Below are 15247 nucleotides of genomic sequence, written 5' to 3'. Positions count from 1 at the left end.
GTATAAAGCAGTAATGGGAATGAGAGGAGAACTCTGATACCTGGACTCTCTCATCCTCAGATTGTGGTCCATCTCACGGAGGACCTGCTTTCTCGAGCATCAATGACAGTGGTGAATGGCCGCCCCACTCTCACTATCAATATCTCCACTGCGAGAGAGCACTGGCTGGAAGGGATGCTGAGACACGAAATCGGTACGAGCATGACATCAGTTCTTCAGACAAAGGGGAGTACTTGCATGCATTTGTACTTATTCTGCAGTAATCAGCCAAGCAGTGTATATACACAGAAGAAGGGAACATTCCTGTCTAAAGAGCCCACGCTGTAGGTGTGCTAAAGGGAAGGAGAAACTTATTTATCACTGCACTACACAGTAGGAGGAAGATTATCCATTTGGGGGTCCCTAGGGTTCATGTATATTAATATTTTAGGTCAGGTCAGGAGAGAGCTTTTAAAGCGAGTCTACCGACTAGCCCCGCTCACTGCACTGAGGTTCACATCCCAAAGAAATCTTGGAGCAGACAAAGTGAATCCTTTCAGATGATGCTAACCTGGCTGTGCTCCAGGACATACCTACTGTGCTGCCACTGCTTGGGGATGTTTTGTTTGCGACACTGACCTAGCGCTAGTCTGGATTTAAAAAACTGAAACACAAATAGTCTGACTGTTCAACCTCAGCACTAGCCATTTCACTTCACAAATTTGCTTCTGTTATGTTGCATTGCTTGCAAATGTAGGCATGCTTTCGGCATGAAGAATTTACCCAGAGACCCCTAAATCCGTGCAGGATTGCATTTTTTTTTGTATTGCACAAGGCTGGCCCAGCCCTGTAGAAAATTTCTGCAAACTGTTCTGCTTAATTGCATCAAAACTAGATAAATGTGGCTAGTGTCTGGATTTCAGCTAAAGAATAAGCCCTGTGTTTGCCCTGAAGCAGCTTTACTCACAAGGTAAGGGGACAGCAGCTTCTTCCAAGGCTGCAGCTGGGCTCTTTAGTCAGCTTCAAGAGGCAATGTTTCTGCCCACTGAACCCTTCCCTCCTTTGATTCTCCTTCCTTCTGTTCACCACAAAACCTAGTCTATGCTAGAGGCAACCAGCATGCAAGACAGTTTTGAAAATTTGTTTTCGTGGATTTGGGAACATAAATCTTGCTGACATTTGTGTTCATTCGGCATTTTGTGGGAGTTTCACTTTGCAGTCAGCAGGCGAATAATTGCACGTGTATCTAGCTCTGACAAAATTCTCTCTTGTAGATTAGGCTAAAGTTTGCCAATTTTTCCCCAAGCCCAGTTCAGAGTCCTTAATTGGCATCTCCTTCAATATTTTATCAACGTTTCTTTAATCATTTGCTATTACTGTTCTAAGTCCCATATCCCTTTGTTTTTAGGAACTCATTATTTTCGAGGGTTTAACAACAACAGCCAGCCTTGGTGCAACTGGAACGGACGAAGGAAACATGGGTTGAAACCAATTAACCCTACAGAAGAAGGGCTAGCGAGCATTCACAGCGTCCTCTTCCGCAAAGACCCTTTGCTTTGGAGGGCTGCCCTGCTCTACTACACAGTCTATCAGGCTAGTCAAATGTCCTTCAGCCAGCTTTTCCAGGACGTGGGGAAGTTTGTCAAGGACCCCAATACCAGGTGGGATTACTGTGTACGAGCCAAGAGGGGGTGGACTGACACATCACAGCCAGGTGGGTTCCCTGTTTCTCTTATCTAGTTTTGTGCTTCAGGGAGTTTTCAGAATGTGCATAGAGCTCCTTCAACACAGTAAAACGTTTACAAAAGGGAGAAATGGGACTCTGATGTTCCTGAAATGAAGCAACAGGATTTCTGCTGTTGAAAACAAGACTGGAAATGCGCATTTTCAAGACATTCAAACTGAATCGGTAACCGATTTTTTGCTGAAAGTAAAGCAGAAGAAGCTCATTCAGTTTGACTTCCTTTCCTGTTTATTACAAGAATTATCGATCCAGATGTTCTCAGAGACTATCTTCTGTTTGATCTCTTTCTCTGGCTGGTGGGTTTAGCCTTCTAGTTAGTTTTTGGGAAGGTTTTCAAACTCTGGGATAAAAATGTAGTTTAAAAAAATAAAATTATTCTATTTACAGTAGTTTCTGAGAATATGCCTTAAACAAGCCCTTACAGATTGCAATTTATATCGTTTCCTTTTAGGCTGTTTCAATAAAGATCAGGTGTACTTAGATGGCATCCTCCGAATCCTGAGATATAGGGAGTCCATTGATTTCCACCTTCTGACAGCCCTTGGAAAGGTGAGTGGACTCTTCTTTACCTAAAGGATATGGTTTTATCATCTGAGTAAGCCTGCTTGCAAAGAATTATGAGTCACTGTGCTCTGTTTTACTTTGATAGAAATCTCTGTTCCATACAACACCTGGAACACACACTGCAAGTTAAAAATATTTTGAGGTCCTAAGAATTCGTACCAGCTTTTCCTCATTCCTCAGTTATCAGATTAAGATTTTATGGTCGTACTTCTCAGACTTTCCTTTCCTCCTTTTATAGAGTACTACCTGACCTGCAGTACAATGGACTGCCTTGAGCAAGCAGGACAGGTACTAGATAAGGTGGTGGTCCTAGTAAGAATCTGAATTCACGGATTGATGTTAAGGCATCTTGTTACATCACAAAGGGAGAGGCAATACTGTGATTTTCATCTCAAATTCCTCTCACCGTTTTTTTTTTTTTGTTTGTTTGTTTCCAGAAATCATGGTCTGTCTTTTCCAGAATACGTTATTTCTAAATTCACAGATCATATTTTCTGTCCGTTGTCATTGCTTGTTTGTTCCCAAAATGATAAACAAAACCATACTAACAGCATAAACTTTGTCAGAGTTCCTGAACCAATTCCTTGGATTGCTAAGTTTCCCCAGTTCCTAAAGCAGGGTTCACAGTCATATAAAACAGGATTCAAGTTAATATTACTCTTGCATTTAGAGCTGGTATACCAACATTTTTGCCTGCTTGGCATTCACTGGGTGATAAAGGGGCATAGCATATTATGATAGAGGCTTTTGGTCCACATTTAAGAAGCATTGCCTGTAGTGCCAGAAACATCCCTACTGGTGAACAGAACTACTTAAGTCACCGAACCAAGTTAGAAACCTCTACAAGAAATTGTGCTCTGTCAGATAAGTCTTTGCAGCTTTTTTCTCTGAAACTTCCTTTTTCCTTTAAGGCTGCTTAACTCCAAGCAGTTTCTACCTGCTAATTTGTACTGAACACATACCCTTCCTGCGCTGCTTTATCCCTTGCTCTCTTCGGAGGGACTGCAGTATTGTCAACCCACTCCAAAAGTGTATCATCATTGCTCATATAATTGAAGATTCAATTGTAATCCACACAGAAGGCACCTATATTAAGGGTCTACAAGCAATTTAATTCTAGCAGTATGATGATTTACAAATGCTTGACTTTACAACCTCAAAAATCAAGGGAACTTAAAGGCTACTCTGATTGATTGCAGAAATGTGCAGTAAAAACAAAATGGAAATGCATCTGTAAGAGCACTGCCTGCTCTCAGAATCACAGAGTGGTTGAAGTCAGCAGAGACCTCTCAAGATCATCTAGTCCAACCAGGGTCAGCTGTCTTGCAGGGCTTTGAATATCTCCATTGATGGATATTCCACAGTTTGCCTTTGTCAGTGTTTTACCACCCTCACAGTAAAAAAAAAAAAAAAAAAAAAAAAAAAAGTGTTTTGTGTACAGATGAAATTTTGTGCCTTTTAATTTGTGCCCTCTTGCCCTGTGAGCAGTGAGCACTGCAAGAGAAGAGTCTGGTTCCCTCTTTGTTCCTTCCCATCAGGTACTTATAAACATTGGTACGATGCCCCCGAGCCTTTTCTTCCCCAGGCAGAACAGTCCCAGCTCTCTCAGCCTTTCCTCCTATGGCAGATGTTCAGCTCTCAGTCATCTCACTCCAGTATCTCCACATACTCCAGGAAAATAAAGTTGTGTTTTCCAGGAACGTGGACATGTTACAAAGAGCCTATGTAAGCCTGTTATAGCCTCTTTTGTTGTTGTTGTTGTTGTGTTTGTTTTTTTTTTAATCTAATACGATATTTTTAATTATATGCGGTTAGGAAGACTACCCGTTGCCACAGTAGGATGAGATTATGTTTTTAATCTCCTCAGAACGTAATTTTTTTGTGGGTTTTAGCAATTACAGCAATCCCAATCAAACCATACCTTGAATCGCAGATACTTGTTTCTTGGTTGCAGCTAAAGTAGAAACCCCTAAATATAATTATGAGGTAAAAAAGGTCTTTTTTTTTTTTTTTTCTTCTGAGGGAAAGAGTTGGAATTTAAAAACTGGACAGGAGAGAAGGTTCATATGTAATCTAATTTGGTTCTGCACCTCTGAGAGGAGATGGTATGATCTTGTATGGCTCCCCTGTATCTACTTCTAAATACAGTAATCGAGGTGTAATGCCCCACCATCTTCAAACAGCAGAATCAGTGACGTGAGTAAGCCTGGACATACGTACAGGTTCTTTTTTAAAAAAAAAAAAAAATCAGGATGCACCTCGTTATTGCAGCTAGAAAAGCCTACATGTCTGCTCAGAGGCAAATTCATTCTCTTTGCAGACTTTGTTCCCGTTATCACCAGTGAGACATGCACCCCACGTCTGACCGCCGCTATGGAGTGGGTTTAGCAATCTGGATTAGACTCTCCTATCCTTCCAGAGAGCTCTTCAATGTCTCTTACACACTGGTGGAAGATCTGTGCTTACTTTAACCTTTTCTGAAGAGGAACCACCACCCGCTAAGAGGGCAGGCTGTTTCCAGGGAGCCCTGACAGTGCAGTGCTCGGTACCATAGAAAAAAACATGGGTTAAAAAGGTTCAAAGGTGCAGGCTCCACTCTCAAGCCACCTGGCACAACCCTGCTGTGAGGAAATAGGATGTGCCAGTTAGTAACCAGGGCCAGGCTTGTGTTTTTGCCAGCACATATGCTCCTGTCTGTAGGGTGCCTCAGCACACGTTCTGTGTTTGCAGGACAGCCTGAGCAGCATTGCACAGCCAAAGCATTCGTACTTTTCTGGACTATCACGTGCAGCAGCTTGAGCTATTGTGAGCGCAAAGACTTGAAGTCCTAGTGTTGCAAGGACATTTGTTGTCGACGGAAGGAAGACACAGACGCTCAATATGAGTGATCAGTGAACTTCGATTTATTGGATAGCTCAGTTGTCTTTTATCTAATTCAATATAATTAGCTCATACATATTGCAAAAGCTAAGCTCATGATTGGTTAGTGCATTTCTCTATTTTATCAGCTAGTTTCTCACTCCCATCAACCGAAATAACACAGTTAGTACTTTCCCAAACCTCCAACGGATATCGTGTCCTTGTGCCTGATTAGCTCCCAGACGTTACGTACTTTCTCAGACTCATATGAGCTGCGTTCGATACTTTCTTAGCTCGCGACCTCCTAGTTGCTCAACATTCACATGACCTACTTCACTTAACCATTCCTCCACATCCTAGCTTGTAGAATCATAAGACTATGGCAAAAAATCTCAGCTTCCGTTACAGAAAACAAGTAGTAGGCCTTGTAGCAGCTGGAAAAAAAGTTTAAAAGTGTCCCATCTATACCCAGAAGGCTTTGATGCCAAGAGGCAAAACTAATTTGTACCCTATTAAATGAGGAAAAAAACACTGGGGGGGGGGGGAATGCTTAAGGTTGCCCAAGCTGTAGTTAGTTTGTTACTAGAGGTGCATTTTAATTTAGCTTTGCATAAGCACATGTGATAGTGAAAACACAAATGAGAGTTCAGGTCACCTGGCACCCTGCTTTTCCCAAAGCCCAGGCCTGCCTTCTTCCTGTTCCATGCCTGTCTGCACTCCCTTTCCTGTTCCTCAGTGGCAGGCCCAGCATCTTCTCCATTCTCATATCGATCTTTCCACCTCTTTGAGAAGAGACCCCAGGACTCACATGTTCCATTTTTTCCCTCTGTATTCCTGCAGCTGTTGTAGGTCAGTCTCATTCAGGTTTCCATGCGTTTTTTCACTGGTATAATCAAAAGCAGAATCAGGAAGTATGTAGGCATTTGCTAAAATCACACTTTTTTTCACATCTTCCATTGAGGTACACATGCTTTAGGGTTGCTTTCTAAGGAACCTCACAAGCTTTTAAATCTCCCTGCTCTGAAATCTTCTCTCATCTACAAAAGGCAATTTAGAGCCACAGCAGAGAAGTAGCAGGACTACAGTGCAGAATTAACCCATGTCCTTCTTTGCAGATCTCGTATGAGGACGTGGACCGCCTGAAAGGATTGGCTGTGATTGAGAACATGAGGGTACCGCACTTTCTGCAAGATCATGCCCGGTATATGGAGCAGTTGGAAAAGATTATGGAAGTCAATGAGCTGACTGATGAGGAACTCCAGGATCTCATAAATTAACAGTATTAATCAACCATTCACTCTGTGAAACTGAGGGTGTAGAAGTGGACTTCCTAGAGTTTACAAGAACGGACTTAAAAGGGGTGGGGTGGGAGGGAAGGGTGCCTAGAATACATGGAATTCAGAAAATGTCCCTTTGTGTTCCTTTTGCATTGTGGTTTTACACTGCTGTGTTTTGTTTCGTTTTTCTTCTAAGTGTGTGTATTTTTTTTAAGTTTGGCTTAGGAATTCCTTTGCAGTGATCTGAGCACTCATCTACTCTATTTTGTAGGCTAGTCATAGTGCTTGACACTTTCTTTGGTAACGTACTACCTTTTCCCATCCAGATTTAGAAGTGGAAGAAAAGGGAAAAGGGAGATTCTCCTTTTGTCTATTCATATACGCCTTGTCTTCAGTCAGCTTTCACAGCTCATGGTTATTGCACTGTTGTAGATCTTGCTACATCACTGCACAACTCTTTCCTATTTGGTCATCACTGCAACAACAGCAACAAAAAGTAAAGAAACAATCACGGTGCACAGAAGCAGGTCTTTGTGCAATAGGATGAAAGCTCTGATTAAAAGCTATAAAGGTTGGATTTTTTTACTAGGAGATTTAGCATTAAAAGAAAAAAGGTATCACTGCTTTGATAACAGGTAGCAAAAAGCAGCTACCTGTAAACAGGTGGCAAAGTTAGCATCTTTATCCCACCGGTGTGTTACAGTTCTGCATCTTTATTTGTACAGTACATGTTTCAAGAAGTCGAATTCTGGAAAGGGTCATCTTGCTTTGAGGATAAGTATAGCATGGCTAGTGAGTTCAGTACAGTAGCATTTTGGGAGGAGGCTTGGGCAGAACTGGGATTTTGTTACTTTTGTTATAAATAAGTTTGGGAATACAGGAACATAAGTCAGCACAGCAAGCAACACCCACTTCTTCTGCAGGTCACTCGAGCCTAGAGAGGATCAAGTCACTGTTTGAGCAGCATCAGGCCTCCAAACTGCAGAAAGCTTGAGCTCGCAGAGCTCAGTGCAGAAATGAGACATGGGGAGAAAAAAACAACTCACAAGTGTCCTGTTTCTGTGTTCCCACAGAAGCGCTACACCACTTTAAGCAAACTTACCTCTGTTTTAACTGCTGGTGCTACATCCAGACACACGTACAGAGAGCACGTCACTGTAAGGAATGGCTAGTCAAACGATAATCAGCTTACGTGATGTAGGAAATCTTACTACATAGACTATGTTTCCTGAATCCATAGTATTATGGCATTGTCAAGGCAAATTGAGTTTTGCACCTGGAAGTACTTTGACACAAAGGGTTTAGTTTTAGTAGGTAGTATTTTACTGGGATAAATCTGAACTCTTGGGAAGCTGCTATGGTACAAGAGCCTGGGTGAGAACAGGGAGTGGCCTTGGTGGAGCCTCTGTTGTTTCTTCCCCTACTTCCTTGGCCCACAGGTAACAGGCCCAGCATTGGAGGAGGCAAGTAGATGGAGCCAATGTTCTCTCTATGCCACCTTGCATGGATTTGAGCCCTGGTGTCCTTCTCTTCCCCATTTATCCTTGAATGGAAAAGAAGGAATAACCCTCCCACCTTCCCCAGCCTTATTTTACACCCAGGACATTAACAGCCATGACAGCAAAATCCTGAGAACATGTTTCATGACAGGAAAATACTAAAATCCAGGAGGAAGAGTTCTCAGTTGGCTAAGGGGCCCGAAGGTTTTTGAGTAATGCCACAAAACCAACTGCCTTTTAGCTAGTATTGCAGTGTGCGTGCAGCAGCTGGCTGACAGCTTCAAAAAATAAGATGCACTCAACAAGCATAAATTTACTAAATTTGGTTACTTTCAAGGCAAGGACCAAGAACTCTGCACAGGAGCCTTAATTTTGTGTTGTCGGTGTTGTTCACAATCTAAAAGCCTTTCAGCCTCTGTATGCTGAAATAAAATCCCTTTTTCTCCCCCTCAGACTGTCTAGTTTGGTCACTTGTAGCTTTGCCTGCAGAGCCTTGTTTTAGAACTGGACCGGGCAGACAGCCCAATGGGGGCAACTTGCAGTCCTGCACCCTTGGTATCTGGATTCAGATCTGGGCTCTTTGCTGGGAGTAGAAAGAAAGCCAGGTGTGGCTGAGGTCAAGTCAAAGACCACAGTCAAAAGCCATCTTCAGAGTAAATCACACAGAGATCATTTAAGCTACAAAGATTTGGGCTCACTTTGCAGATCCAAGGGTACATAAGAGGGCCAGGCCTTTACAAAAAAGACGGTTTTGAATAGGTATTTTCTTACTATGGAGAATTTCCTTCCTCCGTTTACTTCTACACCAAGTGCTTTGTCCCTTACCCTGGTACTTGTGTGCTATGAACTACAGATATTTGCTGTCCCAGGTCCCTGGAACCAGGAGGCCGTGTTGCCACCCTGCTTTGCCACAGGATACCATGCCCACCGCCCTTCCTCCAGCACCCTCTTCCACTGCCCTGGAGCCCTAAATGCTAGCGCAGGCCTTTCTGCTTTACTACCAAACTTGTCTCATTTTCCCCGAAGTCGTTGAACTACTTCTGTTCTCCGTTATTCTAGAAATAGATTTGCCTAGTGCAAGGTTTGTCTGGAAGTAGTCACTATAAAGATATTACTGTAGCTGTAGATGAAAAACCTGCCAGCTTCTGTTTTGTCAGATTTGTCCTTCCGCCTTTGTAAGTATTTCAAATTTTGAAGCGGAGCTTTTGTAAGTTTTCCTGAATTTCCTCCCCTCCACACTGTGAATAGCCTGGTTACTACCTTATGGTACTGAAGTTCTGTAATAAAGTTTTTGGATGGCAGTGCACGTGAGCTTGTGTCACTACCAAGTTTCGTGATGTCAGTGATGTGACTGTGCCTTTTGTAGCTGTCTGGTCCAGTTGCTTTGCTGTATGAATGTCTCATTACTTCTGTGTTGTTCCTATAGAGAAACATGGCCAACTTTGGGAAGGCCACCCTGCTTCACCAGACCCGTTTTCAAGGAATTTTTATACAAGTTTTACAAATAAAACTAAATGAAAGAATGACAGATTAGAGTACTGTAGCGTTACTCTCTTCGGGCAGCATTGCTTTACAGCTAGCTGGACATCCCAAGCTGCACGTGAAGGCTTTCTGGCACACAGTTTTGAGAAACATCACTTAGGGCAGGACTCTGCTGCCTGAACCCTGCTCCTGGTGGTAGCACAACAAGGGCCGGAGAGGCTAAGAGCAGACTCGATGGTGTGAGGAGCAGGGCTGGAGGTGCAGGAACAGGCCCAGGCCACGCCACTCCTTGTGTGTGGTGGGGCAGGGTGGAAGGAGGCCCTGCAGAGGGGACATGTCTCAAGTGGCTTGTGCAGTGCTGTGGGGCTTCAGAGGATAACCAGAGCACACATACAAGCAGCAGCCCCCTTGCACAGCTATTGTAGTGGCAGAGGTCCTAGCCCAGCAGTCCCGAGTTGTGCTTGAAGGTTCTCATGGATACATTAGGCCCTACTTTTACCTCATGCCATATACCAAATGAGACAGGCCAGGCTGTCCCCTCCACCTTACTTGGTTATTTCTTCTCCATGGATTTTGTCTTGGTTTCTAGTACTTATTCTTCAGGCTGCCTTAATTTAATATCCCAGTCCTTCACTTTCCTTTTTATCTCACAAAACTGTTCACTACCACATCATCCATCCCCGAGCCTAGAAAACCAGACAAGTAGCTTCCACCCACCAGAAAAATCCATACTTGCTCTATGACTCAGCCTCTGCCGCTTCCACCCAATATTTCCAAACAGAGGCCCCCTTTATTTTGTCTCTGGAAGCTCTGCAGCTCCCAGAAAAGCAGCTTTTCCAGGTTCTGGCAATATATCTCACCAGCTGCACAGGACCACGAGGAAAAGCACCCAGCTGTGCTTCACCTCTCCACCTGCTCGCCATCCCTCCTCCTTTCCCAGCTCCTCTCACAGCCCCATGCTCCCTCACCTCCCAGCACCTTTGCTCAGACATCTCCCCACCCTTCTCCTTAGGGCCCTCTGCATTGCAGCTATGTCCTAGACATACAGTACTTTGGTGAACCCCCACCAGCTCCCTGGTCCCCACGCATGTGGGATTTCTCACACATTCCCTCCTGCCCCCAACCCTTTCAGGCTTCTTCCTGAGTCCCTGACTGTCCCAGGGGAAGTCCCTTTGAGGAAACCAGTAACAAGCTGGGGAAACATCCTGCTCAGAAGCTGTTCATTCGGAGTTATTCATTATTCAGGAAAACGAGTAACATTCCTACAGTGAAAAGAATCAGGTTAAAGTTCCCATAGACCAGATGCCCAAGAAGTGCTCAAGCAGTAAGACAAAAGGGATGCAAAATAACTGTCCCGCTGCATAGCAGCGCCTGTTGTCTGCCAGTGTGCAAGATGATGGAGGTCTGAAGCTGTGATCTGGAGAAGGAAAAATTTCCTTGAAGGCCACTGCCTAAAAACTGGTGGGAACTTGCTCTGAGAGCTGGTGCACATTGTGTTATCTCCTCACACGAAGTTTGTGCAACACTGCAGTTCTGGTCTGTGCACATTCCACCCTATTTTCCTATTAAACAAGGCCTGTGTTTTCACACAGCTGATAAGGAGACACCCTGGGACGCCCCTCAGACTGGGAACATCTCAGCATGCGGGGTTACGAGATGGCCAGAAGGACGGGCCAAAGAACGACCCAGCAACTTATTTCCTAAAAGTACCTTTAACCCGTGAGCACTCTAGAGTAAATCCTTTTAGTTACGCTGATGTCACATGGAAGCTGTTTTGCTTCCAGATAGGAAGGTAAAAAGGACTTAAAGCTTAAAACCCTAAAAAACAAACAAACCTCATCTTATAACCAGGCAAATCCACTTGAATGTGCATGTGTCTTTATATTACATACTACCCTACAATGCGTGGCCTTTCACGAGAGGCACCTAATCATGGGGTTGAGCCTCCTGACACCACCTGCAACCAAAGCAGGAATTGGCAGCAGACAACACCTTTCAGGGAGCTACAGGAGGTCTGTAACAACAGCTCGTGAGGGTACGCCTGCCGTTCCCCGACACAACACAGATTGTCACTAACTGCAAATTTATAAGCTGTTAAGACTTACTGCCTCTCAAAGCATCCTTAAGAAGAAGGGAAACGATGACCCAAGAACATGCGAATGAGCCCTGACTTCTCCAGTTTCCTCACTTCCAAACTGTATCAGTACCAAGAGGTAGAGCAAGAAGTTTTAGCTGCATAGAAACTCTATATAAAAGTATGAAAACTCAGAAGGCCAAGAGCCTGCGTGGCTGGTGGCTGAACCATTATCTGTCCTTTAAAGGATGCTGATCACTGATTTCTGCGAGGGCTTAGTGCCAAGACCCACGCTGTTAACCTTGTTTGATCAAGCTCACACCTTTGCTGAACCTGGATATATTCAGCCTACTGCTGTCACCACCAGGCTCTTGGAAATTCATTTCCAGGACAGTTATTTGTGTTTGCTCCTTAGAGCTCCCCAAAACATCCCTCATGTATCACAACTCCTTTTTCCAAAAATTTACATCCCTCTTTAGTTTAACACTGCAAAGCCATAAGACCAAACTAACACTTGCTGAATAAATGTGCTTAATTGTGTAATCCCACAGAACAAGGCAGAGGCTTTGCCCTGAAGTAAACAGGTCAGAGCAAACAAGAAAGGAGAATAATTGGCTGTGCGTATTTTAGAAGCCAGGGGAGATCTGGAGCTGGCACATGGTCAGGAGAAGAGAGGAGCTGTAAGAAGCAGCCAAATTTCACCTCCAGCAGGCAGGGAAGGGCTCCAACACCCTTCATCATGCACAAGTGAGCTGAATTGCCTTGCAGAAGTGACTATGCTTCGGAAAAATAAAGCTGTACCTAAATGGTCTATAGACACGTGATTCAACCTCGGACATAACCCCAGGGAGAGGAGCCCGAAGCATGTAGGTGCAGATTGTATTTTAGGCCATGGCTACAACAGGTCTTTTGCAAGACTCCCTGTTTCTCTCTGCACCATCTCCCTTGTTGCTGCTTCCCTCAGCACTGCAAGGGGAATAAAGCCACAGAAATCTGGGCTAGCATTGCCTCTGCTATTAAGAATGTTAACATAAAATTGCTACTCAAGATTGCCTCCAGAGTCACAGTTGCCGGCAGAGGCAGGAGCACACCAGCCACCGCTTCAGTTTTTGAGCCGCCACAATACAACAAATGCTTTTGGGGACCTCCAAAACCCAAGAGGGAAAGAGTCTCACAATAACCTTACCATCCTGCAAGAAGAGTGGAGACAAAAAGCAAAGCAAGCTCTTTAAAAAAAAAAAAAAAAAAAAAAAGTGAAGCTATGAAAACAGTCAGGCACTGCTGCTCCCCACCATGAACTAACCAGGTGCATACCTCGCAGTGACCCTCCACATGAGGGAGGGCTCCACCAGCAGGTACCAGACTCCCCTGTCCTCCTCCCCATGCTCTGTAGGATCCATCTTGCTCTTCCTTCACACCTGCAGCAGATTAAAGGGGATCCAGGCCTTTCAGGTTTTATTTCCATAGCTGTGAAGCCATTGCAGCCTTCCAGTGTGGTAATATCCAGAAAGCATGAGCATGGGTCTCACAGGTAGCAACAAACACAGGATGAAATTTTCCTCAAGCTGAATTACACCCAGGTGGGTGCAGAGGTCACCTGTGCTCCCAGCGGGCAGCAGACATTACCCACCTACCTCAGCCCACAGATAACAGCTTCAAGATGCATGAGAAGGAGCACATTCTTGGGGATTTTACTGCCACACACCTCCTGTGGTGTTCATTTGACCATGGGACCATGGTAACTCCATTGCACCCTAACCTATACTTTGCAGTGTTCCAGGAGAGCTACTTGGATCAAAGTAAGGGGAAACAGCAAAATTATGTCTGCTGGAAGAGGACAAAGCAGTAGTAAGAAGCCAGAACCAAAGCTGGAACCTAGCTCTCTTGCTGCCTTGTTTAATGATCTGGGACAAATGCTTGCATCTCCCATTTTCAACAGGGAGTGCTGAGAAAGTGAAGGTACATTTTTGTCTGATGCTCTGAAATCTTAGTCATCCACTGAATCACTTGAAATGTCAACGAAACCTCCCTCTACTGCGGTGTGAGCGTGTGCACAGTGCCTTAAGAACAAGGATGTGTTTGTGGAAACATGAACTACAATTTCACCTTCTGCACAATGTGCAATTGCGCCCTGGCAGGCGGTCAGGAGGCAGACAATATGCCTCTTTAATAACAGCACATTTATTGCTTTGCCTGAAACCTAATGGTAGCAGATTGCTACAGGACTCCAAACCACCGTTTCCTGCAGTAACCTGTTTGCCGTTCAGAGCCAATTTACCCGAGCTGGCTTCTCTGATCTGTTCGATTATCTTCTCTCTAACCTTAAACAATCCAGCAGGATTTTTGCTGTGATGTGAGGCTGAGGCGAGAGAGAAAAAAAAATGTCTCTTCCCCAAGCAAACTCAGAAGAATCCAGCTGCCAGCTGGATCCGTGGCAGAGCTTCCTTCCTTGGCAAAGGCTATCCCACCCTGCTTCAGTTTTACTTTGGCATATACAGTAAGAAACACCATCTGAAATATTCAGCCACATGTGTTTGCATGTGAGTTGTTGCTGCCTGAAATTAGACGGTCTTTCGGAAAGTTAAACTCACAAAGATGCTATGAGAATATTACATTGTTTTGCTGTAATACCCTCAGTTATAGCATCTCCTTGGTTTGACACTGCTGTCAGGAGTGCACAATAAGTCATGTCAGAGAGCTTTTCTTTTCACTCAGCATTAAAATGTGCTGCGTGGTCAAACCGGACTCTGGAGCAGAACACGCTGGGTTAGTGGGCAGCTCTGTGCCTTTCACATGCAATGTATTGCTTTTGTAGGTGCTGAATTGCTTTTTCCAGTCCTTATAAGTTTCTCCCCTCTAGGTCACTTTCTATTAATTGCTACTTCACGAGTTTTTTGTACTTGGTAAATCCGATGCTCCTTCCCAGGCACTACATGGCAGCTTGTTGACCAAAGTCCTCCTCCCTGCTCAGGACATGCGCAGAAACAAAACTGCATAGGAGAACCCCACGTTGGAAGCAGACATCATCCCTGCTCTACATATGATGATCATATGCCACATTCAGACTCCTTGTAATGGTGCCTGAAACAGGCTTATGAGCTTAGGAGAGGGATGCAGAACTGCCTGTTCTTCCAGAAGCAGAAATTGAAAACAAGGCTCCCAGCAGAACTGATGGGCAGAGGTGGGTGCAGCACACCTACCTCTTTGATCCTCCCTCCTTGCTCTAGAAGCTTGCTCCAATTGCTATGCCAGTGGACAGAGGACCAGGGCTGTTCCTGTGAGATCCCCAACAGGAAGCGAAGCAAAGGGCACTGCCTTGAGTGCTGACAGGTGGAGAAGTGAACCAGGTCCTACAAAGGGATGAGTCAGTGCTTTCCCAGCTCCTGACAGCTAACATGCAGGAAAAAATATCACTGAATGCTGAACATTAAACTGAAAGCCAAAGCCGAGCTCTGTGAAGCCCTTCTAGGACAAAATGCACCCTGCCCAGAAGCAGGGAGAGGAAGGGAAGGATGAGAGGTGTCCACGCCCGCACTGGGCTGAGGAAGAATGGTGCTTCTCTGGGCATGAGGGACTACTCAGGTCCTTCTGCTCACGTAGGGACCTGGCCCCCTTCCCTTCCCTGCTTCAGCAGTTTTTGCAAGTGCTGAGCTGCACTTAGGAATTGCCAAGAATTTAGTGTCTTTCTTTTTGTGGCCTCTGCTACTCCCCTCAATTTACAAGGCAGCAAAGAAAAGTAACCATCACACACACCATGGCAGCAAAGCCC

General features: G+C 44.7%; 1 protein-coding gene across 3 annotated transcripts in view; it reads left to right on the top strand.

Annotated features, from left to right (window-relative positions):
* Positions 1 to 9450, top strand: part of MATCAP2 (microtubule associated tyrosine carboxypeptidase 2) — a 35156-nt gene extending 25706 nt beyond the window's left edge. For 2 of the 3 annotated variants that reach the window (XM_084508944.1, XM_084508943.1), the window contains 4 exons: positions 61 to 193; positions 1388 to 1693; positions 2175 to 2272; positions 6262 to 9264. In XM_084508944.1, coding sequence (XP_084365070.1) covers positions 61 to 193; positions 1388 to 1693; positions 2175 to 2272; positions 6262 to 6423 — 699 coding nt within the window. In that variant the 3' untranslated portion in view covers positions 6424 to 9264. Of the gene's footprint in view, positions 1 to 60; positions 194 to 1387; positions 1694 to 2174; positions 2273 to 6261 lie in introns of all 3 variants that reach the window. The other variant, XM_084508942.1, reaches the window with a different exon arrangement.
* Positions 9451 to 15247: the final 5797 nt, after the last annotated feature.

Source organism: Aythya ferina (genome assembly GCF_964211825.1).
Source record: "Aythya ferina genome assembly, chromosome: 2".
Taxonomy (NCBI): Eukaryota; Metazoa; Chordata; class Aves; order Anseriformes; family Anatidae; genus Aythya; species Aythya ferina.
This window is presented reverse-complemented; position numbering and strand designations above follow the sequence as displayed.